General features: G+C 48.3%; 1 protein-coding gene across 1 annotated transcript; it reads left to right on the top strand.

Annotated features, from left to right (window-relative positions):
* The first annotated feature begins 955 nt into the window (after nucleotides 1–955).
* MXD4 (MAX dimerization protein 4) lies at nucleotides 956–13,180 on the top strand. The gene is made up of 6 exons (XM_083361923.1): nucleotides 956–1,103; nucleotides 1,185–1,272; nucleotides 2,953–2,982; nucleotides 6,704–6,818; nucleotides 8,479–8,638; nucleotides 12,283–13,180. The coding sequence occupies exons 1-6, from the start codon at nucleotides 1,040–1,042 to the stop codon at nucleotides 12,423–12,425; spliced, it is 600 nt and encodes a 199-aa protein (XP_083218049.1). The 5' UTR covers nucleotides 956–1,039; the 3' UTR covers nucleotides 12,426–13,180.
* The last annotated feature ends 14,125 nt before the right edge of the window (nucleotides 13,181–27,305 follow it).

Raw genomic sequence — 27,305 nt, 5'->3', positions numbered from 1 at the left:
GCCCCGTTTCCATCTGTCCTGTTTGCCACCCTTCACTCCCTAGAGACTAAAATGGACAATGTGAACGAGGAGCGTATGTCGGAGGCGGTGACCCTTGGAGAGCCGCGTGCAACGAAATTTCACTTGGATGTGTGCCGATAGGTGCACATTGGAAGCGACCCTAAAGCCGCCCTCCTCCTCATGAGCCCAGCCTTCCTCTGCAAGGCCATCCCAGGGCCGCCCCGGTCCTCGGCTTCCAACCCATCACTCCCCAGCTCGTCCTTTTCCTCGCAATTGGGTCTGCGGGGTGGGGGTGGGGGTGGAAACACCGGCAGAACCCCAGGGCGCTTCCTTCCTTCCTTCCTTCCTTCCTTCCTTCCTTCCTTCCTTCCTTCCTTCAGCGCAGGCGGCGGGGGGGGGGGGGCGGCGGGGGGGCTTTCCGTGAAGTTGGCGAACTTCCGAGCGGGGCGACCGCGCGAGGAACCGTCCGGCTCCTTCGGCAGGGGGAAAGCAGCTCGGGATAACGTCCGGGCTTTTCTCTTTTTTTTGGCAGAATCCCGAATCCCGGCGGAGCGGCTGCAGCCGGAGAGGCGTCTCGGGGGGGGGGCCGTCCCGGGTTTGGGGGCGTCGGGGGCAGCCCCTCCCCCTCCCCCCCACGCTCCCCGGAGGGAAGCCCCGCCCCCCGTTTCTCCCAGGCTTCGCGACGTCAGCGTCCCCGGCCTCATTTGCGTGGCCCCCCGGCGCCCAATCCCGCGCCGCGCCCTGCTTCGCACGCGCCAGCCCAGCCACTCAGCGAGCGCGGGGCCGGGCCACCACGTGCTGTTGCTAAGCGTCGGCTTCGGAGTTGTTGCTATAGCGGCCGGCCTATGAGCGCCCGCGACGGCCGGGCCGTCCCCGCCCTCCGCCTCCCGGGGCGGGCCGAGCGTCCCCGCGCGAGCCGCGATTGGCGGCGCGGCGGCCCCGCCTCCGGCGACTGGCGGGCGCGGCTGCCCGTCGAGCGAGCGACCTGCCAACCGGGGCGGGAGGCGGCGCGCCCGAGCAGGCGGCGGCCGAGGCGGCGATGGAGTGGAACTCGCTGCTGCTGCTGCTGGAGGCCGCCGAGTACCTGGAGCGGCGCGAGCGGGGTGCGCGGGGAGCCGGCGGGGCGGGCGGGGTGCTCCGGGCGGGCTCCGGGCCGGCCTTGACGCGGCGCTTTCTTCCCGCAGAGGCCGAGCACGGCTACGCCTCCGCGCTGCCCTTCGAGCGGGCCTGTGCCCGGGGGAGGAGCGCCGCCAGGAAGGCCCCCGGCAGCCGGTGAGTGGACGGGGAGGCCGCCGCCATCTTCCCCCCGCGGGGCTCCCTCCCTCCCGCCGCCGCCACGTCGCCCGCCGGCCCTGCCCAGCCGGACCCCTCCCGGCCGGAGCCCCCCCAAGGCAGCCGGGCTTCCGTGCCGCCCCCCCCGAGACCCTCCGCGCCCCGGCAGCCGAATCCCGCGGGGGGGACGGGAGGTCCGTGCCTGGAAGGAAGCGAGCGCGGGAGGGGCCCCCGGCCGGCCCTCCTCTCGCCCTGCCCGCCTGTCTCCGGCCGGGAGGGGGGCGAAGGGAGGGCGGGAGGGAGGCCAGCGGCGCCCGGGCAGAGGGAAAGAGCCCCGGGGAGCCTCCGGGAGCCCCAGAGGAAGGCCAGGAGGAAGGCCAGTTCCGGGGCCCGGGGGAGGAGGAGGAGGCCCTGCCCAGCCTGGACTCCGGCCCGAGACGGCACCGCCGGCCGGAGGGATCCGCTTTCAGATCCGCTGGGAAGAAGCTGGCGGCTCTGCTGCTCTGCCGGGCTCGGGCGGTCGGGACCCCGCTGCCCTGGAAGTCGGGCCCGGCCCGGCCCTGCGTTCCCTGCCCGCTGCGCCCGCTTGAATGAACGTGGCAGCGCCCTAAGTGGATCTTCGCAAAGGAGGACCTGGCCGTCCCCCGCTCGCTTCTCGGGCCTGTTTTGATGTCTCCGTTCCGAAAATAGCCATGGGCTGCTTAACTGCGTGGAATAAAACGCCAGATAGCCTCTGTGTGTGTGTGTGTGTGTTTGTGTGTGTGTAGGTGTGTAGAAGAGCTGCAGGTCCCCCCTCCCAGGGGTGGGATTCAGAGACCGGTTCTCTTGCGTGGCTTCCGGAAGTCCTTTCTGGGCCTGGGCAACAAAAAATGAGCTACGCTCCTGCCAAAGCGGAATCCCACCGCTGGCCCCTTCCCCACACTGAGCCCACTCTTAGCATTGCGTGTCTGGTACAATCTCATCCCAAGAAATGGCTGCCCAAGAAGGAGGCGAGCGTTTTTCCCCCTCTCTGGCCACGGGACTGAGCCACCAGCCTTTAAGGCACGGTGGCCTTTTTGCCTTCTGCTCCTCTGTTAATTGGTGCTGGCCTATGAAACCTCGGCTGTTCCCTGCCGAGTGCGCTGCACCAGGGTTGAACACCTGCGGTATCTTTGCTGTGACACGGTGGTAATTGCACTTTTACTCATGGGAATACTTTTCCCCACGTAGATTCCCAAAGGTAAGGATGAGGTAATATCGGTTTATTCTGAAGGGCCCGTGAGTTGGCTTCCTTCCTCAGGATACGGTGATGGTGTCCTGTAAGGTTTGCTGTTTGTGGACCTTGCTTCTACGTTTAGCTTAAGCCCTTTAGTCAAGAGGAGGAAAAACATACCTATTAGGGTAATTGTTTTCTGCCACGGTCCAAGTTCATTTAATCTTCAGCTGGTCCTGTGACTGAGTTTTCTATTATATCCCAACCATCAAATGTCAGTTTGAGATATTACAGAAATTTAAACTGATTCGGGGTTGATCTTAAAACCGTGTTAAACCTGAGAAAAACTAAGCAATGGTCTTCTTTGTGTACTGAGATAAGTGCCTAAATTCTTTACAAATATTTCCTGTTAGGAACGTTTAAAATAAATGTTTCTATTTGACTTAATACGTAATATTCTAAAGTATCACATTTTCTGTTTTTAATAGGTCCTCGCATAATGAATTAGAGAAACATAGGTAAGTAATAACAGAATTGGTAGAGATATTAATATACACAGATGGCAATTCAGATGTGGTATTGATTGATAATTATTCATTTGCATATGGATAGAATAAAACAAGCTTTTTAATGGAAATCAGTGAGTTAAATGTATGCAAATTTTAGTCATTTGCATATTTATATATACCATTTATATGTGGGTAATTTTATACGTACATATTTCATCAGGAGTTTGCAGCAAATTTGGAAGCTTTTAGGAATTTGTTTTAAAACAGAACTCTCTGATTTATATTTCGGTTCCAAATTACATTTAATAAATTCTGATTTCATTTTAACGAATTGTAACTGCTTACGGACACATGACGTTTCTGGAGATAGGATTAAATGAATTTATGCAATTTTAAAAGAATTAAGCTGGAAGAGAAAAACAAAAGCAACTTCCCATCCCCAGAAGGTTAAAGAAGAATTTGGTGGTCTGCCGAGATTAACAGTAGCACAACCCCTTGAAAGAGTGGGAAGCAGAGGCGGGCATAAGACATACTCTGCGAGTGAATATAGCATTTATTTGGGGGGGCTTTCGCTGCCTCAGCGCCTGAATGTGTAGAGACAGCCTGGGACAGATTGACAGAGCAGCAGCCTTGTCAATCTGGGGAAAGATCTGCCTTCTCTGCCCAAATGCCCTCCTCCCTTGAAGAACCTGCAGGGCCTAATTAACAAGAAGAGGCTTTCCACACGGGTGCCTTTTTATGTTGCTTATTCACGTGTTACTTCCCATCTTTTGCTGATAAAATCAATAAAAAGCTGAAATTTTGGCTAGCTGCTGCTAAAGATTTGGAGAATTTATTAAAAAAGGAAAACTTATTTTGGGAAAAATAATGAGCTGAATAAGATGCCGTAGATTCAGCTCTCAGGCCGTGCCACAAAAAGATGTTAGTTTTAATAATGAATATACGCTAAACTATATTAAAGTGGAGGAGTGCAGATTTACTACTACCAGCTTATCAAGCTGAGCGCCAATGACCTAATAGCCAGCCATCAACACCCCCCAATCAACACCTAACCCCCCCCCCACAACAGGCACCCTATAAATGCCACACAAGAGCCCCAAACCCCCACACTGCCAGGGAGAAACTTGCCCCGGAGGATGGGGGCTTCGGCACCAGTCCAAAAGCTCGGAAGACAAAACCTCTCGTGGCAGTGAACGAGCCAGATTGGATCCTGTATTCAAATTTATTATTATTTTTTTTATTTTGTCATTTTCCTTGTTAGGGAACATTTGTAGTGCTTGTTAGCTGCCCAGCGTCATTTGGCAAGTGGGTGGCCGTGTAAGTTTATTACATAAAATAAATGAGATATTGCAGAATTTCAGTTTTCAGAGGCTGAGAACGCGGATTAAACTTTGTTTTCCAAACACGCCTTGCTTGGCTCCGTTTTCAAGTATTGACTGTTTTTTGCCCACACAGAAATGTTAAAGGCCTCTTTTTCTCTACAGGAGATGCTTGAGGGAAAAGGATGAAGTAATCCGCGATCCTTTCCTTCAGGCAGATTAGCAGTTACAGATTTCATCATTTACTCTTAATTAGAAGGCATAATTAGCTAATGAAGTTATTGAGTAATACGTACATTACAAATTTGAAAGAACTATTCTAATTTTCGATCCCTCCTTTGAAATTTGTCTTTGGGATTCACCCGGTGAAGCAGACCACACAGCATGTATCTCTGCTTAGCATAAATCTCCACGTTATAAATATTTGAAAGAATACGCTGCTAAGGGAAGAGAAGGCCTCTTTCCTCTCCATTTCTTTGAATTGGGACCGCATCCCACCCTGGTGCTCTGGAGCATAGATGGGTGTGTCTGTGTGTGTGTGTGTGTGTGAATGGAACATGGGCTTGACACTTTCCAGGGATGCCTGGTAGCTCCAGAGGACAGCACACACACACACAGACACCCGCCCCAAGTCCTGGGAAAATGGGTAGCTGCTCTCCATGAGCCCCATTCAGACGGGAGCACCCTGTTTGGAGCCAGATCTGAAGCCCAGCACTGCACGGCTTCAGGCCCCGGAGGGCTGGACTGGGAAGGAAAGTGGCGAGGGGAGGAGAAAGGGCAGAGGGAAGATCAAGGAAGCAGCCATCCCTTCCGTAGATACGCACTTCAAAAACTTTGGGCTCCACCCTCACTTCGTACGCAGGGAGGGACGGGCTCTCTTAATGACCACGGGGGCCAGGTAGGCGCCTGCTGTTTTCTGCATTACTGGAAACTCACCAGACGAGTCTCTGGCCTTCTACCCAAGGCCTTTATCACGTGAGAATCGTTAACATCAGCTCACCACGAGGCTCCAGGATGTGCTGGTGAATGTAAAAGCCAAGTTTCAGAATCCTGTGACTGACTCTTTTTAAATCACACAAATGTACTTGCACTGGGAAAAAACATACTTTAGTTAGGTGCTTCATTTCACTTTAACGTTAACTGAGTTTAAAGGGTAGGCAGACCTACGTGGAAGGAATGGCTCTTCTCTTTTCTCCAATAACTTGGTCTCAAGCTTTTCAAAGCTCTGAGAAGCACGTTTGAATGTAGCAGCCAGGAAGGCACCACTGTTCCCAAGCAGAGCCAGTGGAAGATTTGAGGAGCCCCAAGTAATACTTTTTAGGAGACTGCTGGGAAGATGTGCTGGGGACCGCATTTCAGCTTTTCTGCATCCAACCGATAGTGGGGTTTTTTTTGTTCTTTTACCAATAACTCTTTGTTGAATGCTCCCTCTTTTGTTACAAGTGAGAAAATAAACGTGCTGATGGATTCCTGCATTATTTTGTGTTGTTCTCAATGGCAAATTGTTTCTCCTCCCTCCAAATGGAACTCTTTGGGCTTTGGTGAATGAAAATAGCACTGGGCCAAAAAATCATAGCTCAGTGAAAATATTGAATTCAGCCAGTGAGGAAAGAAAATTCCCATGAGGAAAAGCCTAAATGAATTAGTACAGAGTTTACGATAGAAGAGTGCCCACATTTCAGCTCACTGCGGCACACCTCGGCTGTCCTTTGTAGATCCTGGAACAGCTGAGCCAAAACTATCCAAAGACCAGAATTTGATTGTAGACGGAGGGAAGCAAGTAAGAGATCTAATAGAACGCCTGGTTTGGAGGAAAGGCTGGCGATCCTGTCATTTTTATTTTCTCTGCCTCAAAAGAGAATATTGCCAAAAGTTAGAAAAACGGAGATAAAGAAAAAGAAGAACTTTGTGTATCGGTAATTAAAATTGTTGAATGAGTTACTCGTCACTCATTTGGGTGCTTTAAGAGCATGTCGGCAGAAAGAAAGAGAACAAGCGGATGGCTTCCAAGAAAACGGCAGGGGTTCCATCACCAGGAATCCTGCTTGGCCCAGGGGTGTCTTTGATTGTCGGCTTGGCCTTCAGGGTCGACAGACCACGTCCTGATACCGCACTGCAGTAGTCTGGTTTGCTTGGATTGATAGACTGTGTTGTGTGGATCTTACTCTGGGCTTTTGGTTTTAACGTATTTGGTGAATCGAATACGCAGAGTCTGTTTAGGGCCCCTTCAGTGTCCAGTCAGCCTCCAATGCGTCACCTCGAATATTGGAGGAGGTCTCTTGCGCGTAGTAGCTGTGAGGCATAAATGCTAGTGAAATATAATTTATTTGCCATTAATATTGTGTGGAGAGTAGGGCAGATTTTGAATGCTGATGACACTAAAGCAGATTTCTAATTTTCGATCATTCCAGGCGAGCGAAGCTACGGCTCTACTTAGAAGAGTTAAAACAGCTGGTCCCTTTAGGAGCCGAGAGCACGAGGCACACCACCCTCAGCCTGCTGAAAAGAGCCAAGGTGCACATCAAGGTAAATCAGAAAGAGGCTCGTTTTGTTTTAGCCCTGGCCTAAATCACTCTGGGAAACAGCTGCTGTGTAGCCTTCGGCAGGGACCCGGCCGGCTGGAGCCGCCCGCTACTCAGAGCATCGTGAAATGCCGGTAGGATTATTTTTATCGCCTTTTTACACACCCTTTTTGTGTCCAGGACAGACGCTGGACGGGGCCTTGCAGGAGTATATAAGAAAAGGTTTTAACTCCAGCCTTGACTACTGGTCTCCTTCATTTCTTCTGATAGTTTCAGACTTTCTGGCTCAAATTATTATTTTTTCCCCAACTTCGAAAAATGTTGCTGAAATAGCTCAGAAATTGCACGACCTCATTTGTAAACCGGCCCTGAAGTTATTTAAACTTTTCAGTTCCCCCAAATTCTCCGGGCACTTTATGCTATGGCTGCCCTTGAGGAACGGGCAGAGCGTCACCCTGCCACCACAAAGGCCGAGGCTTGTGCCGTTGGGGCCCCAAGCAAACCCAAGTAAGTCCCACAAAAGAAGCCCCCCCCCCGGGCTTCACCACCTCGGGGCCATCGGTGCAGCCTGCACCCACAACTGGGAATGTGTGAAATGGGAAGAAGTCGCATTTTAAAATGTATACCTCTTTGCTTTCCTTAGCCACAAATGAGCATTTAATCAGGGACACTTCTAGACAGTGGCTTCGATATCTAGGAAACAAAAGCATCCCCTCCCCCCCTCCCTTTTTTTTTTTTTTTTTTTTTGCTTAACATAACGTGCCTGCCAGATCACTCTGGCTTATTTCAAGTGGTTTCAAGAACCCTTGATTTACCGCTAGCGGTGGGCTCAGCCCGTGAACTACCTGCCCTTGTTTGAATTACGTGCAAGCAGACCTCCGGCGCAGAACCTCTACGGGAGGGCCTAATATTCCCATAGAGAAGAATTGGCAGGAAGAGTCGAAGACTCCCTGGAGTCCAAAGTTATGTTTGCCTCGGTGGGGAGGGAGGTGAGGAGGCCAAAGGTAGCTGAAAGAGAGAGGATTAAGGGTTCATTTTTCACCTGGTTCTCCTCCAGCGCAAATAGATTTACTATGTGGACGTTGCAGCAGAGGCTGTGCAGGCCTCAGACGCCCCTGTGCCCTTCGGAAACATCCATTTTAACGAACAGGAAAAGGGTTCTGAGTTACAATCTCAACTTATCCGTACAAGTTGCTTGTAACACCCATTTTGTACTCAGCTAAGCACTTTCCCTTTCTTTGTGGCTACCTCTTGGGAGAATGGTAAAGTCAGTTTATGTGTGCATGAACCCAACCAAGGATTGTTGTTGAGGGGGGAACACGGTTAATTGGGATTATATTCCCCGTTGTCAGTGGCAGCAGGGATTTGGGTCATTTCCGTAGAAATAGTTGGGGCAGCAAGTATTTGGAGCCCCCCCCCCACTTCTCTACCCCCCATCCTAATCGGGGCTTCTGGGAAAAGTCTCCAGCTTCCTTGCCTGCCACCACCCTTTGCAAGAAAGGTTGCAGCCGCTGTGTCACCCAGGTGGGGATAGTGACAGTCTGGACATGGCAGTCCTCTTCAGGATCCTTTCCCTGCAACCCAGGGGCTACTCAGATGCGAGCAGGAGATGGTTCTCTTTGTTAAGTAGAAGGGGGGGCGTTTCATTGGTTCTTTTTCTGTAGAAATTGGAAGAACAGGACCGGAAAGCTCTAAACATTAAAGAACAATTGCAGCGAGAACATCGGTACCTCAAGCGCAGATTGGAGCAGCTGTCCATGCAGGGCCTGGAGCGAGTCCGCACAGACAGCCTCGGATCAACGATATCGACGGATTCAGAGCAAGGTAGGTGGTTCGAATTCTGCAGTCTCTCATCTAAAAGTAGCCACAACTTGAAACGCACGAACAGTGTGTGCGGCAGGAAGACTTAAGGCCATTCAAAGCTATCCAACTTCTTTTTGAAAAACAAAGTATCGATAGCAATTTGTGATGGGCCGGAAAATAAATTGAATAAGCAGTTAGAGAGAAAACCGGTTGCTGCGGAGAAGAATGAAGCATTAATGTCAGAGGTACAAAGCATCAAGATTCGGCATGTTTTTTGCAAAACAAATTACAGCTCAGGCTGTAAGCCACATCTTGTTCCAATCCAATTTGAGGTAATCCTGCAACAATTACGATGTTAATGTTGGACCATGTCCCAGGGCCTACTGAGGCGATGGTTGCATTGTTACTATTATTGTGCAGAATGAATACTGGACTTTATTCTTGGTTACTAAAAGATAAGAGCTAGTTTGAGAATTTGGAGTTGCCCATTAAGTGCATTTACTGCAAGCGGAAACTCATTTGTACAAATATCCTAACCCAGGAAGGTCCAACCTTGGCTACTTAGAGGCTTACGGACTTCAACTCCCAGAATTCCCTAGCCAGCCATTGCTGCCTGGGGAATTCTGGGGGTTGAAGTCCAGAAGTCGTAAAGTTGCCAAGGTTGGACACCTCGCCCTGATCTGAATATTGATAGAATGAACAGATTCCTCCACTTCCCAAAAAAAATGCCCTCACTATTGCACACTGCCCAGCGGATAGATTCAGGGTGCCTATCTGTCTATACTTGGCCATAAATAAATAAAATCCTTCAGATTTTTTCAGACTAGGAAGGATAATGGCTTACGACAACTGAACTGGGGAAAACTCTTCCCCGCCCACCTTTACAAGAAAACTCCCCGTCTTCCTCTGCATTAATTTGAACATTCAAAGTGAGTAATACGATTTTTTTTTAAAAAAAATGCAAATGCAATGTTGCCTGGAGGCGGTTCGGGTCTGGATGGGGAGGAACAGACTTCAACTCAACCCCGACAAGACTGAGTGGCTTTGCATACCTTCATCCCGGGTTTATTCGGACATTCCACCTCTGGCTATGGGGGGTGAACTATTACCCCCCGTAGATAGGGCTCGCAACTTGGGAGTCCTCCTAGATTCACGGCTCACCTTGGAAGACCATATAGGAGCTGTGACTAGGGGGGCCTTCGCCCAGGTTCGCCTGGTGCGCCAGTTGCGGCCCTATCTTAGCCGGGATGATTTGTGCACGGTCACTCATGCGCTCGTGTCCTCTCGTCTGGACTACTGCAACGCTCTCTACATGGGGCTGCCCTTGAGGACCACCCGGAAGCTCCAACTGGTACAGAATGCAGCCGCGAGAGTGGTGTTGGGAGTCTCCCGATACTCCCACGTTACACCTCTGCTCCGTGAGCTGCATTGGTTGCCAGTTGTCTTCCGGGTGAGATTCAAGGTACTGGTAACGGTGTTTAAAGCCCTCCATGGCATGGGGCCGGAGTACCTCAGGGAACATCTGCTGCCGGCATCAAGCTCCCTGCGCCCTGTGCGTTCCCACAGAGAGGGCCTCCTCAGGGTGCCACCGGTCAGAGAATGTCGATAGGTGGCCCCCAGGGGGAGATCCTTCTCTGTGGGCGCTCTGGAGCTGTGGAATCAGCTACCGGTAGAGCTCCGGATGGCGCCCGATCTTCGCTCCTTTCGTCGCGATCTCAAGACATTTTTGTTTGTACAAGCTGGCCTAGCCTGATGGGGATCGGTGGGGTTGTTTTATCTTTGGTCTTTTAATTTTATCTTGGGGTTTTAGAATTGTACTTCTATTGTTTTTAACTAGGGCAATTGTTTAATCTCTTTTTAATGTTTGTATTTGCTATTTTATTCTGCCCTGTGAACCGCCCTGAGTCCTCAGGGAGAAGGGCGGTATATAAATGTTATTAAATTAAATTACATTAAATTAAAATACTGGAAGAGCTGAAAGATAAAACTAGAAATGGCCACCTTTTCAGTCCCCTTGCTAAAATGAGGATGGGGAGGTGGTGGTTCCTGTGAATCACGGGGCCTCTTTTTTTTCCTCACCCTGTGGCAACATTTTCCACTCGGTGGACTAGCCCAGTCGAATCCAAGACCAACTTGTGCCTAAACGAATCGCTTTTGCCATTTTCTCGCAATGCAGTTGGATGTTTCAGTTATATTGGTACGTGGTGTGTCCCCAGTCTCGTTATTTTCTCCTTAACCTGCCTGATTCTGAACCGGTCGGTCTGAAATGGCCCGGGGGGGGGTCTCCTTCCCGAGCAGGAGGTTGAACTAGAAGACCTTCAGGGTCCCTTCCAGCTCTCCTCGTGATGGATTTGGGGCTTTTAGCTGCAACTCCCCATTGGTTGCAGCTTTTTATGCTCACAAAGATGTTACTCGCAGGCTGATCAGGAGGATTTACCAGGTCCCTTGCAGGGACATGAGAGCTACTACCGAGTGCAAGTCCCTTGTAAGTGTGTGCTCCTCCGGGGCGTTTTGTGAGGTGGGAGACCGGAAACCAGGATCAGATCGGTAGACGCAGCAGCAGCCTCGTTTCCTCCTGGTGCTGTTTCCTTTCTCATAGAAAGAATGGAATGAGTTAATGCTAGCAGGGTTGAATCAAAAAGTAACAGAGACAAATCACAAATAAATAGGAATCTTGATAACTAACTTTAAGGTCCTTTATTTCAGTTTAGGGTCTCTGTATTAATCAGCTTCGGTGGCTTCAGTATGTAAAATGGCTAGACAGAATAGACAACAAACAATCAAAATTCCAAGAAATAGCATAAGTATCAGAACTAAAATGTTTTTAGAAACATATTTATTTCACATTTTCAAACTGCCCATCTCTCCCTCGGCTAACACCTAACGGTGAATAATCGTGTTGTTTCTCAATTCGTTTCCTTCATTTGGTGACTGAACTGAGGGGAGCATATCTAGGAGGTTGCTAGCAACCGTCAAAGACGTACAATGGGAAGGGGCTAGGATGATCATTTTCGAGGATTTTCAAGCTTGCACACCTCCTTGTACAAGTTTTGTAGAAAGTATTGACAGAAGGTGGGTGTCCTTCGTCTTCCTCTCAGTTTCCTCCACGTATTTATTTCTCCTGCTCAGAGAGAGAGAGAGAGAGAAAGGTGGGGGGGGGCAGAGGGTGCCATTGAAACAAGGCGAAAGGAGTCAGCTCTGAGGTAGCGTCTTTAAGTACAGGTAGTCCTCGATTTACAACAGCTCACTTAGTGACCGTTCAAAGATACAACGGCAGTGAAAAAAAGTGACTTATGACCGTTCTTCACCCTTACACCTTTCCAATGTCCCCAGGGTCACATGATCAAAATTCTGATGCTGGGCAGCCGGTTCATGCCTAGGACCGCAGCTGTGTCCTGGGGTCACGTGATCCCCTCGGGCCACCTCCTGACCGGCCGAGTCAGTGGGGAAGGCCAGGGTCACTTGGCAATCCGGTTCCTAACTTAACAACTGCAGTGCTTCACTTAACAGCTGCGTCAAGAAAGGTCGTAAAGTGGGGCAAACTTCACTTAACAAATGTCTCACCAACATAAATTTGGTCGCACGTCGAGGGCTACCCGTACTGTTTACTGTGTGCTTATAACCCCCCACCACCGCTCTGACGCTCCCCTCCTCTTCCCATGCAGAGGTGGACATCGAAGGCCTGGGCTTCACCCCTGCTGAGACGGACAGCAGCGGAAGCGGCAGTGAGGCAGAAGACAGCTTGCAAGGCAGCTCGAGCGACAGCGGCTACGCCCGGCCCCACAGACGCCACGCCCGGCTCCTGTAGCCTCCGGCCCGGCGCCCGGAAGCCCTTTTCCTCCGCCTGGAGTTGCCATCGACCGCCACTCTTCAGAGAGCGCCCCTGGGGAGGAAGCCTCTGCCTGGGGTTGCCTAGGCTGTCGATAATATCGCCCGTAGGAATCCTGGGTTTGGGGTATTGTAGATAAAATTTGGGGTTAAAGTTTCTTCGCCTGCCCATAATGCGAGCGGTGACTTATTGAGGGGCCCGGTCGATCTCTCCCAGAAGCTTAGAACTTCCGCTTTTGAATAAATTGCTTGGACCCATTTTGATAAATTGTTCTAGATATTAAAATGCGAAGGGACGCTGCCTGGAACTAACACATTCGCACAAAGTTTAACAATGTGGCTTGGCAAATGAGTGGGCACCAGACTTTTAACCTTGCAGACGTCAGCCGACGTAACTAACCCAAACTGCAAAAATTCCCTTTTGTGTGCGTCGCCTGGCCGGCAGCTGCTTTGGGTTCCTTGAAAAAGGAAAAGGCGAAGCTTTTAAAGCAGGCTGCCTTTTAAAAGAAGGGTTTGCAAAGGCTGCCGCGGTGGGCTCCTCTTGGTCGTCCCGAGGCAGGGGTCACTACGGAGGAGGGCGCGTGGCGGTTCTTTAGGAGAGGAAGTGGGAAACCAGGTTCTCTTAACCAGGTGACCCACCACGACCCACCAGCAGCTCCCCCCCCCCCCCCGTTTCCGGCTCTTCCTCCAGCGGCTCCCATGGGGGAAAGGGCTGGGCAGGAGGAAGCCCCGGGGGCTGTCCACCTTCCAGCACCAGCTGCCCCTCCTCCTCCTCCTCCTCCTCTAGATGTCCAGGTGGAGCCTCCGCTTTCCTAGAACCCTTCCTGGGTGGGACGGAGGCCCCTTTCTGTGCCAGGAAAGCAGGGAAGCCCCAATAGGAGCCAGGAGGCAAGGGGGGGCGGGTGCCTTTGTCTGCCTTTGGCCAAGGCCCCCGGGGCGCCACGGCTTCTCTCCTCTTACAGGCCGAAGCCGCCCGTATGAAGGAAGGCCCGGCGGGAGCTCTTGGTTTCTTGGACTGGATGACAAGCACTCCTCGGCTTGTCACCCTGATGTGACCAACCTCTCTTGTGAACAGCTGCCACAGTCATTAAAAGTGGTTGTTAAATGAACCAGTGAGTAGCTATGGGCACAGTGTCCCGTCTCTCTCCCCGCCCCTCCCCCCCCAAAAGCAAGTAAGTGCTACTTTTTTTACAAAGCTGTCATAAAATAGAGGTGATTCACCATGGGATGCTGCAAACAGACATAAATGCCCTGGTGTTGCCGGGCACCCCAAATTTGGTCATGTGGCTGCAAGGGGAAATTAAAATTTGGATCTTAAGTAGCCTCAAGATAGGTCCATAGTAACTGAACGGTTGCTAAGCGACTGCTCTTAAGTAGATTATACATTAAATATTTCAGTATTTTTATTGGAGGATTTTGAATCGCATGACCCCGGGTAGGATAATTAAAGCAGCGTTGCTTGCTCGGTTTTGTGCTGTTTCTCTGTGTGGAGTTGCCAATAAACTTAAAGGAAAGTTTAGCTTTAAATTTCAGTACTGATACTGTGATTTATATGCTATACCGGCAGTTTTCAAAATAACAAAGAGCTCTTAAGATTGCCTCATTCATTTAGCATTCATCAAGCGTTTTAGAATGTAGTTACTCCACTTGTATCAATATTGCACAGTTGTAATTGAAAGCAGTTTAAGCTTAGTGAAGTAATTAGTCTGGCTTGCTGATAATTAAAAATGGACCAATCTTTGCATTTGAAAAAGGTCTTTTTTAAAAAAAAAGTGATAAAAAGCTATATACTCCCTAGCCAACTGGTTTATTTCCTGTAGGTATATTTCCTATAAAATAGTCTGTATTGTATTTTCCTAATTCTTCTGAACTACTTAACTAGAGAAAGGAGATATTGAACCCAACCAGAGTCTCAGGGACTCTTCACGCTTATCATATTGTGCCTTGTTAACTATTTCCTCCCCTCCCCTCCCAGTCAGAATTCTTGGCGGTGTCATTTTGCCTCAGATGAAATAGTGAGCTTATTTTTACCTTTCCGCAGGTGGGAAAAGAAACCCCCATTCCCATAATTCTCCCTCCCCCCCCTTAGTGGAATGCGTAATACTTGTGCCTCTTTGAGAGGTGGGCCGCAAGAACCTCCCTGCTCCAGAAACTGGCGTCCTTCCACACAAGCGTTCCGTCAATCATGGCGGTTTGACTGGATGGATCCAATTCGGATGCGCCCCGAAGGCCCCAAGGGGAAAAGGGGAGCTTGACTCTGGGGCAGGGCCCGCTCTTGAACCGATCAATTCAGTGCCTTTGGCTATTAAAATCCAAAACTACAATTATGTGCTTTTCAGCATTGAACATTTTTAATCTTAGAGAGAAGTATAGCCTGCTAGGATGGATGGAATTAACACGGTTGGTTTCTTCCTGTTTCCCCTTTGGTGCTACAATAGAGAAAATTAGGAATTCAGTTCTGGCAGCTGGTTACGACTCTCGGTTTGCTTCTGAGTAGCCTCGGATTCGTCCTCGAGAACGTGATAGATTAAATTACCTCTTGAGGCCATCCCTCCTTTGTCCGGGGGGGGGGCTCTAAGGTTATTTCTGGCAGCTGCATTTAAGATTAATAAAATCTGTTACGTTACTTTGCTATTTTTTAGCATTACGAGTATGCTAAACTCATTGTATATTTCTGAAGTCCCCACGGGGAAGGGTATACAGCAATACAAGGATTGTGTGTGGCTGATAAAAACAGCATTAGTTACTAATTCCTTTTGATTATTTTTGTTCCAATTTCCAAATCAGTGGTTTTTCTTCTAGAGGCTTTAATAACCATTAATAGGAAAAATTGCTAGTCATGTTAGTTTCCTATTACAATATAATGAATTTACTCATGGCTTTTAGAATGTTTGTCTCATGAAAAGCAATTCTTGCACAGAACTTTCCGACCGGAAAAACGACATGGGAGAATGGAAAAGAGACTTTGTGAAAAACATCATTGACTTTCTGCCATTCTGATGTTTTTAAAAACATGTGTACAGTTTAACGAACTCTTCCATGCTGAGTATCAGTGGCTTTGTAGATCTTTTATATTTTCAATAAAGATGATTCAATATTCTGAGCTGCAAAATGGTGGCGGTGGCTTCTGGTTTTCACTTAGTCATTGCTGCTTCGGCTGGTCCTTCCAGGAGCTTGGCCCCATGAGCTCAGCTCACTCCTGTTTTCTGCACACAAGGGGGACTGTTGAGAACAGTTTATGTTCAAGCCAGTTGCTTAGATTGTCTGCTGGGTCATTAAGGAAGATGCCGAATGTTAAATCAATCTTACTTTTAAAAAACACAAAAGAAATTTGATATCGGCGCAAGAACAAAAAACACTTGGCAGAGTGAGTATATGGTATAAAAAGCATGCCGACAGAAATTTGCTGGATCTGTATTTTGATTCGGGCAGTTGAGGTGTGATTTGGCAGTGAAGACGTCAGTCGATTGCCGTGATCGGATGCCCCTCTGCTTGCCTTTGGATTGACAGGTGCCAGCACGAACTGCAGGGAGATGGGACCTGTTAGATCAGCCCACCCTGGGGATCGATGGACCCATCACGTTCTGGGAGCTTGCGGCTTCCCTGAAGGATCCGGGGGCTGGTGCAGTCCGATTGCTACCCACAGGGAGTGGGTTGGCTGGGCCAAGGATCCCACAGCTCTCCCTGTGTGCCGGTCCTAAGGCGGACCTTGGTTGACCTTGGGGGTGTTTTGGGGTGGAAGTGCCAGAGGAGCTGCTGGGGGCCCCACTGGAGGGCGAGGCGAGGCGAGTCTGACACCCCTCCCCCATTTTAGCCCTTGCCTGGTGGCCTTAAGGGCAGCGGGATGTCTTTCTCCGCCCTTGCTGCATGTGCGGACGCTCGCTCACTCGATCCGTGGCTCCGATCAGAGTGGCCCAGTCTCTGCACGGTAGAGAGGGAAGCCTGGAATCTGTTGGGCTGCCTGATGGATAAAGTCACCTTACCAAGTTAACCATTTTGTTAAGCATTTTTTCACAGTTTATTTGAACAATCAGCCAGTTGGACAGCTTGCCTTCAGCAGCTGTGGGTGCTCCGTCACTGGAGGCTCTTAAGAAGAGACGGGACAGCCCTGTGTCTGGAACGGTTATGGGGTCTCCTGCTCGAGCAGGCGGTTGGACTAGAAGACCTCCGGGGTCCCTCCCGGCTCTATTCTGAGGGACTGGTGGCTTAGCTCCAGTCTAGGCTCTTGACCGGGCAGGGCAGGTCGAGCTTGTCCAGGACATGGCCTGGAGGCGTCTCCCGAGGCCCCCGGGTCAGCTTAGCCCCCCCCCCCGTTTATTGGGTCTGGGCCACTCCAGGGGGAGGGGGGACTAAAACACATGCAGTCCTGTTTCTTAATTTCTGTTAAGGGTTTTAATCGAAAGATAAAAACAAACAAGAACCAATGTAAAGTTTCTTAAAAGGAGGGGTGGGGGGGAAGAAAAAGAGAAGAAACCAGAGGTGGGTACATGTCATATTTAAAATCACAAAAAAAATACAGAGCAATGTGTAAATTCATAGCGCATTTTTGAGAATAATTTGATCCCCGATGCCTAGAATAGCATTTTCTCACAAGTCGACATTAGGAGGTGGGAATAAAACCTCTTTTCACAGCCACACTTGTTAAAGTAATACCATGTGTAACGGTTCCTTAAATAAAGCTGAAAATAGTTGTAGATAATAGAGAATGAATGCAGGGAATTAAAATTTGAAAAGCAAATTAAGTATATTTAAGATTAAGGGTAAACCATAACATTAGGGACGCGGTGGCTCAATGGGTTAGGACGCTGAGCATGTCGATCAGATGGCAGTCGAATCCCGAGTGCCACGTAACAGTGAGCGCCTGTTACTCGTCCCAGCTTCTGCCAACCTAGCAGTTCGAAAGCACGTAAAAATGCAAGTAGAAGAATAGGGACCACTCCGGTGGGAAGGTAACAGCGCTCCGTGCACCTTTGGCGTCTAGTCATGCCGGCCACATGACCACGGAGACGTCCTCGGATGAGCGCTGGCTCTTTGGCTTTGAAACGGAGATGAGCACCGGCCCCTAGAGTCGGAAACGACTAGCACACACGTGCGGGGGAAACTTTACCTTTTAGATTAGATTAGATTAGATTTATTGAATTTATATGCCGCCCTTCTCCCTAAGGACTCAGGGCGGCTCACAACAAAAAATTAAGAAACATGGAATACAAAATTTAAAAAAGAATTAAACAATAAATGTAATAGGTACATGACATTTTAACTCAATAAAAGCCAAATTTTAAAAACAGTCCAGACCCGCTTGTTGGAATAACCAAGTCTTCAGGTCACGGCAGAAAGACCGAAGGTCAGGGGCCGTCCGCAGCTCCGGAGGCAGTTCATTCCAGAGGGTCGGCGCGCCCACAGAGAAGGCTCTCCCCCTAATATTAGAAGCCGCCTTATCATCTTCTTTATCCCCCTCTTATTGATATTACGAATATCGTTATTCTGTTGCTTTTCAGGTACACAGAGCTTCTGCACCGGACACAAATTCCTTGTGCGTTGTCTAATCACACACTTAGACAAATAAAGCATTCAATTCAAATACAGTTCAGTATGTTGAGTCTTGGTACCTGGCCTGTATCTCCTAGTGCTATTCAATCTAACACTAAGACTACCGTAGTAGCTTCTAGGGAAGGGACTCCCTTTGTGTTCACTCGTAGTAAATCCATGTTTGGTTTGTGCCCTTTCTTTCTGCAGCCTTGCCACTAGGTGGTGGTAATAATAATAATAATAATAATAATAATAATAATAATAATTATTATTATTATTATTATTATTATTATTATTATTATTATTATTATTATTATTATTATTATTATTATTTTATTTGTATACCGCCCTTCTCCCGAAGGACTCAGGGCGGTGAACAGGGCAATAAATACTAAAATACAAAGATACAAAAATTAAGAGAAGATTAAAGAAAGTGCCCAATGCCTTAGAACAATAAGTTAAAATACATTAAAAGCAATAATAAAACCCAAACCCATCAGGCCAGGCCGGCTTGTTCAAACAAGTAGGTCTTCAGATCCCGTCGGAAGGAGCGAAGGTCCTTACATTATGACGGAGGAGGAGGAGAGAAAAAAGCTACAAAGGAAGAGTGAGTGAGCTGAGAAGGAAAAGACAGTGGAAGTTGTGCTTAGATGGAGTTGATGAGTTTCTCAGACATGTGAGGGGTTTATGGGGCAAAAGAAAAGATGTGAGATTGTGGAGGGACACGTGCAAACAAGGGTGGTGCGCAAGGTTAGAAAAAAAGTCATAAGATTTCCTCTTTTCTCCCCTAAGTTTTTTTGCCCACTAATTCTTGCCTTTCTTTTTTTTGGGGGGGGGGGGGCACTTTTCAGAAAATAGTTTGCCCTGAACAGGAACAGCATATCAATCGGTGCTTTCTGAATGGGGGGGGGGCAGGAGGGGAAGGAAAAACTAGAGCAAGGAAAGGTGGGAGACGGCCCTGGAGGCGTTCTTGCATTGTGGTTCTCACATAAAGTGTGATTAGAAAGAATGGTCTCGCTTTGTTCTGAAATGTTTTGTGATGTTTTCATGAATTCCAGCCCAGGCTTCTCCATGAAAGAGCTCCTCGTGGAACTGGCCTTTCCACTGAATGTATTACCCTGAATATTCAGGGGCTGCGGATAACACCAGAAGCTTAGTCGAGAGGAATGAAATGGCAGCTGAAAATTCAGTGGATGGGGGGGAAGAGCAAATGGTTGGAAACTCTGCTGCAGAAAAATGCAAGTTTAACCTGAATGTTTTTGGGGAGGGGGCTGCTTCCCTATTGAATTTTAAACTTTTTTCTTTTTGCCTAGGTCGTTTATTTATTTGGTCAGGTGCATACAGTATATGTATAGCATATCTATAGAGAGTGGTGGGATTCAGCTGCACTGCTTTGCACCACTTTGGCAGAACCGGTAGCTAATTTTTTGTTGCCCAGGCCCACAATGGACTTCTGGAAGCGGCATCCACACACAGAGAACCGGTTGTTCACATATGTGAATCCCACCACTGAATATAGACATACGTACCTTATTTATTAAATTTATATGCCACCCATCTCAATCTCTCTCTCTCTCTCTCTCTCTCTCTCTCTCTCTCTCACACACACACACACACACACACACACATGCACGCGCGCACACACACACACACACACACACAAACGTGTCACATGCTCAATTTATTGGTGTGTGGAGGAGTGGAGAGACAGAAAATGCCCTGGAGGGAATGAAATGGACAGTCATCAGCACTTAAGGATCTTAAATAACACTAGGTATGATTCTTGTGATACAAAGATGGGGCTATTTCAACAAAATATTTTTGGTTCGTTTACCAGACACCTCAGGGAAGATTGAAAAAAGGATGGCTGTAAATGTTATTATGCTGGAAATATGCAATGATTGAGTGGACCTTTATACAAATGATTTAAGCTTCCTCCACCATCACCCTATTTTGGTTTAATATCCATTGGGTTGTTAATATGGGTTTGGGAACATTGATACCACATTAAAATGTGAACGCAATGTTGAATTATATACAAAAATTTGGAATTATCCTATATAAAGCACTATGGATTTACTGAGCATAGAATGTTGCAAAAACGTTTCTCAGTTACAGTGGAAAGACAAGGCCAGCCTAGATCCAAACTCCTGTGTCTCCTTATGAACTTCGCAGGTCCAGATTGTATCCTCACCGAAGTCATAATGTAAAAATATACTGAAAGATCTAAATAATTCTTGAGAAAGCATGAATGGAATTTCAGGATGGCTGAATTGGTAGGGTTGTTGCTTCCTCATGGCCAGGCTGGTGAGATTGTGAACAGCTGTGTTTCGGCAACATGAGGAGGGCCACAGAGTCTTCACGTCTGTTCTGAAAGGACTGTGATCCTGGCAGAGCTTAGATCTCCTTATTCTAGGTTGGAGATCTCTCCTTGATACGTTCCCATACGTTGCTTCTTGTCCTGCCTTCAGGTGCTTCAGCTTGACCCCCTCTCCTTTGTGGCCACCCCTCAGATATTGGAAGACTGCTGTCCTGCCACACCCCCCCCCCCGGTCTTCTCTTCATTAAACTAGACACTCCAAGGTCCCTCAACCGTTCATCCTATGATTTGGCCTCCAGAACCTTTATTATCTTTGCTGATCTTCTCTGTATTTTTTCTAGAGACTCACCTCCAGGGCTCTCCAGCCCACAGGTCCCTCTGCTGCTCTTGTCTTTTTTTTATTTTATTTTTTTCATGCCATGATCCATGGTGCGACTGTTTGTCAGTTTCTGTGGGGCCCTGGTCCATTTCGTGATCTTTCTGAGCTTCTCAGATGCCTGGCTGGCTGGCTGGCATTTTTACCTGGAAAGCACTACGACTTGGTTGGCAGAGGTCCTCTGCCCATTTCGGTGAAGAGCTTGTGCCCACTCCGTATCCAGCGATGCACCCCTGTCTCCTTATCGCCCTGAAGGTACCTCTTGCCCATAAGCCGGACCAATTTCCATATATCGATTTGAACCACAAAATGTGCGGCTTTAATCATCCTTGAAAAATGCTCTAGCCTGCCTTACCGGCTTGCCCCAATGCCTTGCCGGATTGCTAAGCAACAGCTCTGCGGGGCGTTTCGTAAGTATTTATAATCTCCAGCATGTGATTCATTTAGTTTTCTCTCCCAGCCGGGTCTTCCATCAGCTCGCGCCATGCTGCTTCCGCCCAATAATAAACACGGAGACGCTTTTTCCACAGGCTGAATGGCTGTTATGTCAGAAATGACCCGTAACTGCATTGACCCGGGAAGACACGGAGGCTGCCCCCTCAGAGGCTCCTTCCCGCGTATTTCCCACATCTGTGGGTGCAAACTGACAAGATCTGCTTTCATTCAATGACCAAGGGACGATCCAGCCTTCCTTTTACTATTTTATTTATTTATTTATTTTATTTGTCAGATGTGCTGGTTGCCCATCTTACCACAGAATAACTCTTGGCTTGCAAAATTAAAAGATAAAACTCAATACGAAATACACGAGCTAAAAGATAGGGAAGGAGGGAGTAGGACGAGCGGGGGCGGGGAGGTGGGATCTGATATTAATTATCAACCACCCCCAGCGTGAAGCCCCCCGCCCTTGGAGCCCCAGGACAGCTGCAGAGCCGCTCTTGAGGCTCTTACAGAAGGTAGCAGAAGTAACGGCTGTCTTGCATTTTTGTTAGGAAGGAAGGGTCTGAATTGTTCCCAGTCAGTTTCCCTTACGTGTGTCTGCAGCCAGAGGGTCATAAATGAAGAGAAAGAATACAGTGCTGACCACTCACCTTGATGGTTTCATTTATTTATATACCTGCCCCTCTCGTGGAAACAACAAGCCATCAACGCACACCCGGGCAAAGGCGTACTGTGAAGCCATATCGACAATTGAGTTGTGAAAGAGTTGTAGGCCTCCTACTCGCTTGCTTGATGCTCCCCTGGTTTAGCAAAACTCCACGCCCCAGGAACTTCCTGGAAAAGCTGTTGGGCCTGCTCATCAATCAGCCAGATGTGGAAAGAGGGTGTGTGCCTAGGACTGCAATGAAAGATTTGGCTGGTGGAATCTTTTCAGCACAACCTACTATAGTTGGGCCCTGAAACCGGGGCTTCTGCCAGGTAGAAGTCTATAAAGACAAAGAGATGCCAGCCCATCTGCCCGCCGCAGTGGTAATCTTTGGATGTCCTTCCTTTGATTGGGAGAAGCTTGGAAAGAAGGGGAGGCAGCATGTGCAATGCACCAACTGCTTTTCTTGTAAGATTTCCTATTATTTTCCTACACAATACAAACCAGAGCTGAAATAGAAGCAGCAGGGCTGACAGTCTAGCGGTGAACATTGTGTTGGCACAATCTTCTGGTGACTCAAGGATGGGGAGAAGCACCAACAGCAACCCACATGGGCCCTGAGCTCCTTGTACCCATTACTGAAGAACGGATCTGGCCCCAGGCCTTGAAGGGGCATCCACAAGAAAGCAGCTAGAGACAAAGGCTCGCTCTGTCTTCTTTCCCGGCTTGAAGTTCCCAGTTAATAGTCCATCCTCCTTCAGAGTTTAGCAGCTCCATCAGCCACTCCCTCACAGAAGAACGGGATGCTTCGTTTGTGGCCCGTCATCTCAGCTGCCTCTCTTATACCCGTCTCAGGAAGACCCTTCTCCCCTGTTCTGCTCCGTTCTGCTGCAAGACCCTCACCCACGGAGACCCTGAGGCTGGGGCCAAATCCACCGCAATCCTCATCCCCCACAGGCCTGCATGACCTGCTCCTGGGTGGAAAGGTCAGGAGGACGGGCATGATGGTGCAAACCCAGGTCTGGCCTCTTTGTATGCGTGTTGCTGCCTTCCATACTTTTTTTTTTAACCATATCCTGCAGTCTCCCTGTTTAAAAGGTTCAGTAGGCCTGGAAGCCCTTTTGAGATTGATGTAAGTGTATTTAGAGAATACAAAATAGCAGAGTTGGAAGAGACCTGGGAGACTAGCAGTTCTCAGTATGCCTCAAAAAGTGATCTACAGCCATCCAGGTTCTCATCAGACTAGAATATATAGAATTGGAAGGGACCTTGGAGGTCTTCTAGTCCACCCAAGCAGGAGAACCCACACCATTCCAGACCAATGGCTGTCCAGTCTCTTCTCGAAGACCGCCAGTGTTGGAGCACCCACAACTTCTGAAGTCAACCCATTCGACTGATTAAATGCTCTCACCACCAGGAAATTTCTCCTTAATCCTAGGCTGGCTCTCTCTTTAATGACCTTCCACCTGTTGCTCCTTCTACTACTCCTATCTCACCTCCCATAATCTCAAGCATAACAGGCGTTATGTATTGGGCTCAGCAACCCAGACTCCAGGTCTCCAGTGCTGCTATTGGCTGCCCCTAGGCGACAATGGTTGCTTTAAGCCTATTGGCTGCCGCCTAGGGGCCAGGCTATAAATTGCTGCAAGCTGCAGCCCAATTCTCAGTTCAGATCCTGCCAGCAATAAACCATGAGCTTTGTTGAACTCACTTGCCTGGTCTCCTTTCCTGCGTGAAGAACCCGCTACACAACGACAGGGTTACTTTCCCACAGAAAGGAAGCTGAAAAAAATGGGTTAGCACGACAACCATCTGCAAATGAAGCAGGAAAAAAGATCTGGGTTTGGAATGGGCTTCACGGTCCCAAAACCTGAACATTATTCAAATAGAGATCTCTCAAATTTGCAAAGTACTATGTAAGGAGGCCGAAGAGTATATCTGAGCCAAAATTGTTTTGCAAAATAGACGGGGGAAAACTCCAAAAACAATGACAAAAAAACCCGTTAGCTAGCTACAAAAAATATTTGAAAGCTGTTATTTCCACCGAAAGAAATGTTAAAAAAATACTGATTGGAAGGTTGTCCAAATTTTTGTACCTGCCACATTAATCCTTTTCTTAATTGGAATCTGTAAATAATGTCATTTAAGTAGTAAGCACGCGTTCACATTTGCAGAAAAATGTGTTTCTAACTTTCTAGCACATGGTGGTTGGGTCAACATCTACTTACTTAGAAATTCACCGAAAGGAAAACAAATGGCCACGTCTGCCGAAATCCTTGCATGCGCTATAGATTTCCAGCATGTAGCCTGGCAATAGAACTCACTGACCCTATCGCCCGGCTTTTTCAAAGTCTGGTCATTTGACCCTCGACTGGAAGGGTCAGCAAAGCCACCACATGAACCCTCAGTTCGTCCACCTACCCTCTAAAGCAGGGGTCTTCAAACCTGGCCCTTGTATGACTTGTGGACTTCAACTCCCAGAATTCCTCAGCCACATGTGCCTGGCTGAGGAATTCTGGGAGTTGAAGTCCACAAGTCATACAAGGGCCAGGTTTGAAGACCCCTGCTCTAGAGGCTCAGAGACCCTGGACATCTGCTTCCTTCTGCCAGTAGTTTCTTCGTAATAAAATTAGCTGGCTGAGTTACTCCACAGGAAGCCTTTGTGTAAAGAGGGTGAAGAGAGCTGTGACACATCTGTGGATCTCTTGAGGATTTGCAGTCGAAGGTTACAGATTTCGAACTTCCAAGCGACCTTAGAATAGCAGCAAACTATGTTAATCTGCTCTAATAAAGAAAGTTTAAAATGCAGAATGAAGAATGCAGAGGGAATTTTGCACAGAAGGTTGCAGCTTTCCTTCAGTTTTGGTATTCAAAACAACCACAAGGATTCAGCATTCTTGCCTTTATTTTATTTATTTATAAAATTTGATACCCGCATTTCATTTCCATCATAATAATCCAAAAACATAGGCTGTGTTTGCTTAACACACCCACGGTTAACAATCCAATTTTGGGGATTCGTGGGAACACACCGAGCCATCAGCTGCCTAAGTGGGCTGGGTTCACCAACAAACAAGGCTAAAAGGGCAATTTTGGTGGATCCCATGGAAAAGCAAAACTGATCCCACGGATCTGATCAGTGCGCCCATTGTACCCTGAAATATAAAGTAGTCCCCGTCTTAACATAAAACCATGAGGCCTGGGTATCGCAGACCGAGAAAATATACGAGAAAATACACAAGCTGGCAAAATACGTTGGGGCTGCAGAAGAAGAAGAGCAAAAGGAAGGCAGTGCTGGGTGAAGCGGGAGGCCGAGACGGGCTTCCAGTTTGAGCTACAGGTTGTCAGATTAAACGTGGAGCTAAAGTCGCTAGCTCAGAGGGGGAAAACAAACTTTCCCTAGATTAATCTGGGTAAACCACAATTGAGTGTATATGCATGTACCGTAGACACACACACGGATACAAACACAGACAATTTAACCCAATGGCTTGGATTTTTCAGGGCACCAGATCCCGCACTGCCCCCGGCGGTGGCCAAGGCTTGTGCTAGCCAGCCTTTCCTTTGATTTAGCTAATACAGGTAGTACTCTACTTACGACGACAATTGGGAGCAGAACTTCCATCCCTAAGGGATACAATCATTAAGTGAGTCAGACCCAATTTTAAGCCCTTTTTGCCACGGTTGTTAAGTGAATCGCCATGCACGCTAAGTGAATCCAGCTTCTCTCATTGACTTTGTTTGTCGCAAGCTGGCTGAGAAGATCCCGTGAACCCAGGATGCTGCAACTGTCATCAATGCATGTTGGTTGCCGAGTGCCCAAATTGTGGCTGTGGGGATGCCGAGATGGTTGTAAGTGTGAGAACCGGCCATAAGACACTTTTACGGTGCCCTTGTAACTTGGAATGCTTGCTAAAGAAACGTTCGTAAGTCAAGGATTTCCTCTATTAAAACTGGCAGCTCACTGAAAATCTGCAAAGGTGGTTGGGGGAAGATAGTTACATGAATTCACAGACCACCCCCTGGAGGAGCCAGTTTTAGGTATATAACCAATTATTTTTCATCATGGTCTTCTAAGCTGATGGGAAAACCCTTTCTCTAAAGGAAGCATCCTGAACTGATTGAAAACTAAGCTTAGAATTTCAACGGACGTGGAACATTATGCCCTGGTTGTAGGATATAATATTGATATTGACCACAAAAGAATATCCCTTTTAATAACATGTTTATTTTGAAAGGCCTTGTTGAGAGGAGTCTTGAAAGCTCTTCTTTGGAAGCTAGAGCCTGCACGAAGGATGGCGGCCATTCTTTGGGAAAAGATACAAGTCAGATATTAAGCTATTGTGATGGAAGCCAGCCTTCTCTCAAGCACCAACTCCAAAATAATTGCCACAAGGAAGAATGTCTGCAGTGAGGGAGCACTCTTAGGACAAAAACTTTTTTGCACACATTGTCATCACAAGGAGTGGGCTTCACATCAGTACCAGATTTAATATGGTGGGCAAAGATCAAGGCGCCCTTTCACTAGACATCGAGAGGCTGAGAAGCAGCCAATGGGATATCGGTGTGATGCTTAAACTGGGAAGGAACATCCTTACGATTCAAGAAAGGGAAGCGATCCTCCCAAATTCTGAATGGGCAAAGGGACAGGATCAACATTTTTCTTGGAGATCAAGTCCCGGTAGCCTTCGTGGTGCAATTAGTATGTCCTTAATATTCGACATGCAAGACATTTTGTGCAGGAAAGCACAGAGCAGTTAGCCTTGGGTTAGCCAGCCACTTCCCAAAAGAAGCATACACGCTTGGTCTGGCTACAGACTGAAACAGGGTGTGTGTCTGGGGACAAATTTTTCTAGGGAGGGGCCGATGACAGTGGAGAAAGCCAAGGACGTTGACTGAGAGGGCCGCTGAGAAGATTCAGAAGGAAAAGACGGGGAAGATTCCGAGCAGGAGGGGAAAGAAGAGAGGATGGGGCAAGGTCCCCAGCCTGGCCCAGCATCCCCTTAGGGGTAGCCTGAAATCCCTTCGGAAGGCCCGGGAGGGGAGGGGGAGCCAACGGGGGAACCATGGGAATGACCACTGAAGGTGAGGACTGTCTCTGAGAAGGTCAACAGTTGTGGGCAGCTCTGAGTTTTCCATGGCGCCTGTGCAACAACCTGTCCTGTTGAAATAAGCTATAACAACACTTTGATGAGAAGAGGTGAGCGGACAGGTAAGTTGAAGAGGAAGATCTGCAAGACCGGAGACAAAAGCAATGGAGATGGCCCATAAACAGCAGTAGTATGCAAAAGAGCAAGGGGTCGAATCAGCTGCAAGGATTCTGGGTCTTGACCTTGAGAAGGACCAGATCACAGGCAGCCCCTGGAGCAAAGGAGAGGCGCCTCAGAAGATCTCAAATGCCAAGGCCAGATATAAACGTCCTGCGTTGACGGGTCTTTGAGTGATTAGGGGAAGGCTGGGAAAGGAATGGAAAACAACACGGACCTAAACAATCACAAGAGAGTGAGTCAGTTGACAGCTTATCTCATAAACTCAGATTGGAGGCTTC

The sequence above is a fragment of the Vipera ursinii genome (genome assembly GCF_947247035.1).
Source record: "Vipera ursinii genome assembly, chromosome: 4".
In the NCBI taxonomy this organism is placed as follows: Eukaryota; Metazoa; Chordata; class Lepidosauria; order Squamata; family Viperidae; genus Vipera; species Vipera ursinii.
The sequence above is the reverse complement of the archived record's forward strand: the minus strand, read 5'-3'. Positions and strand labels throughout refer to the sequence as shown.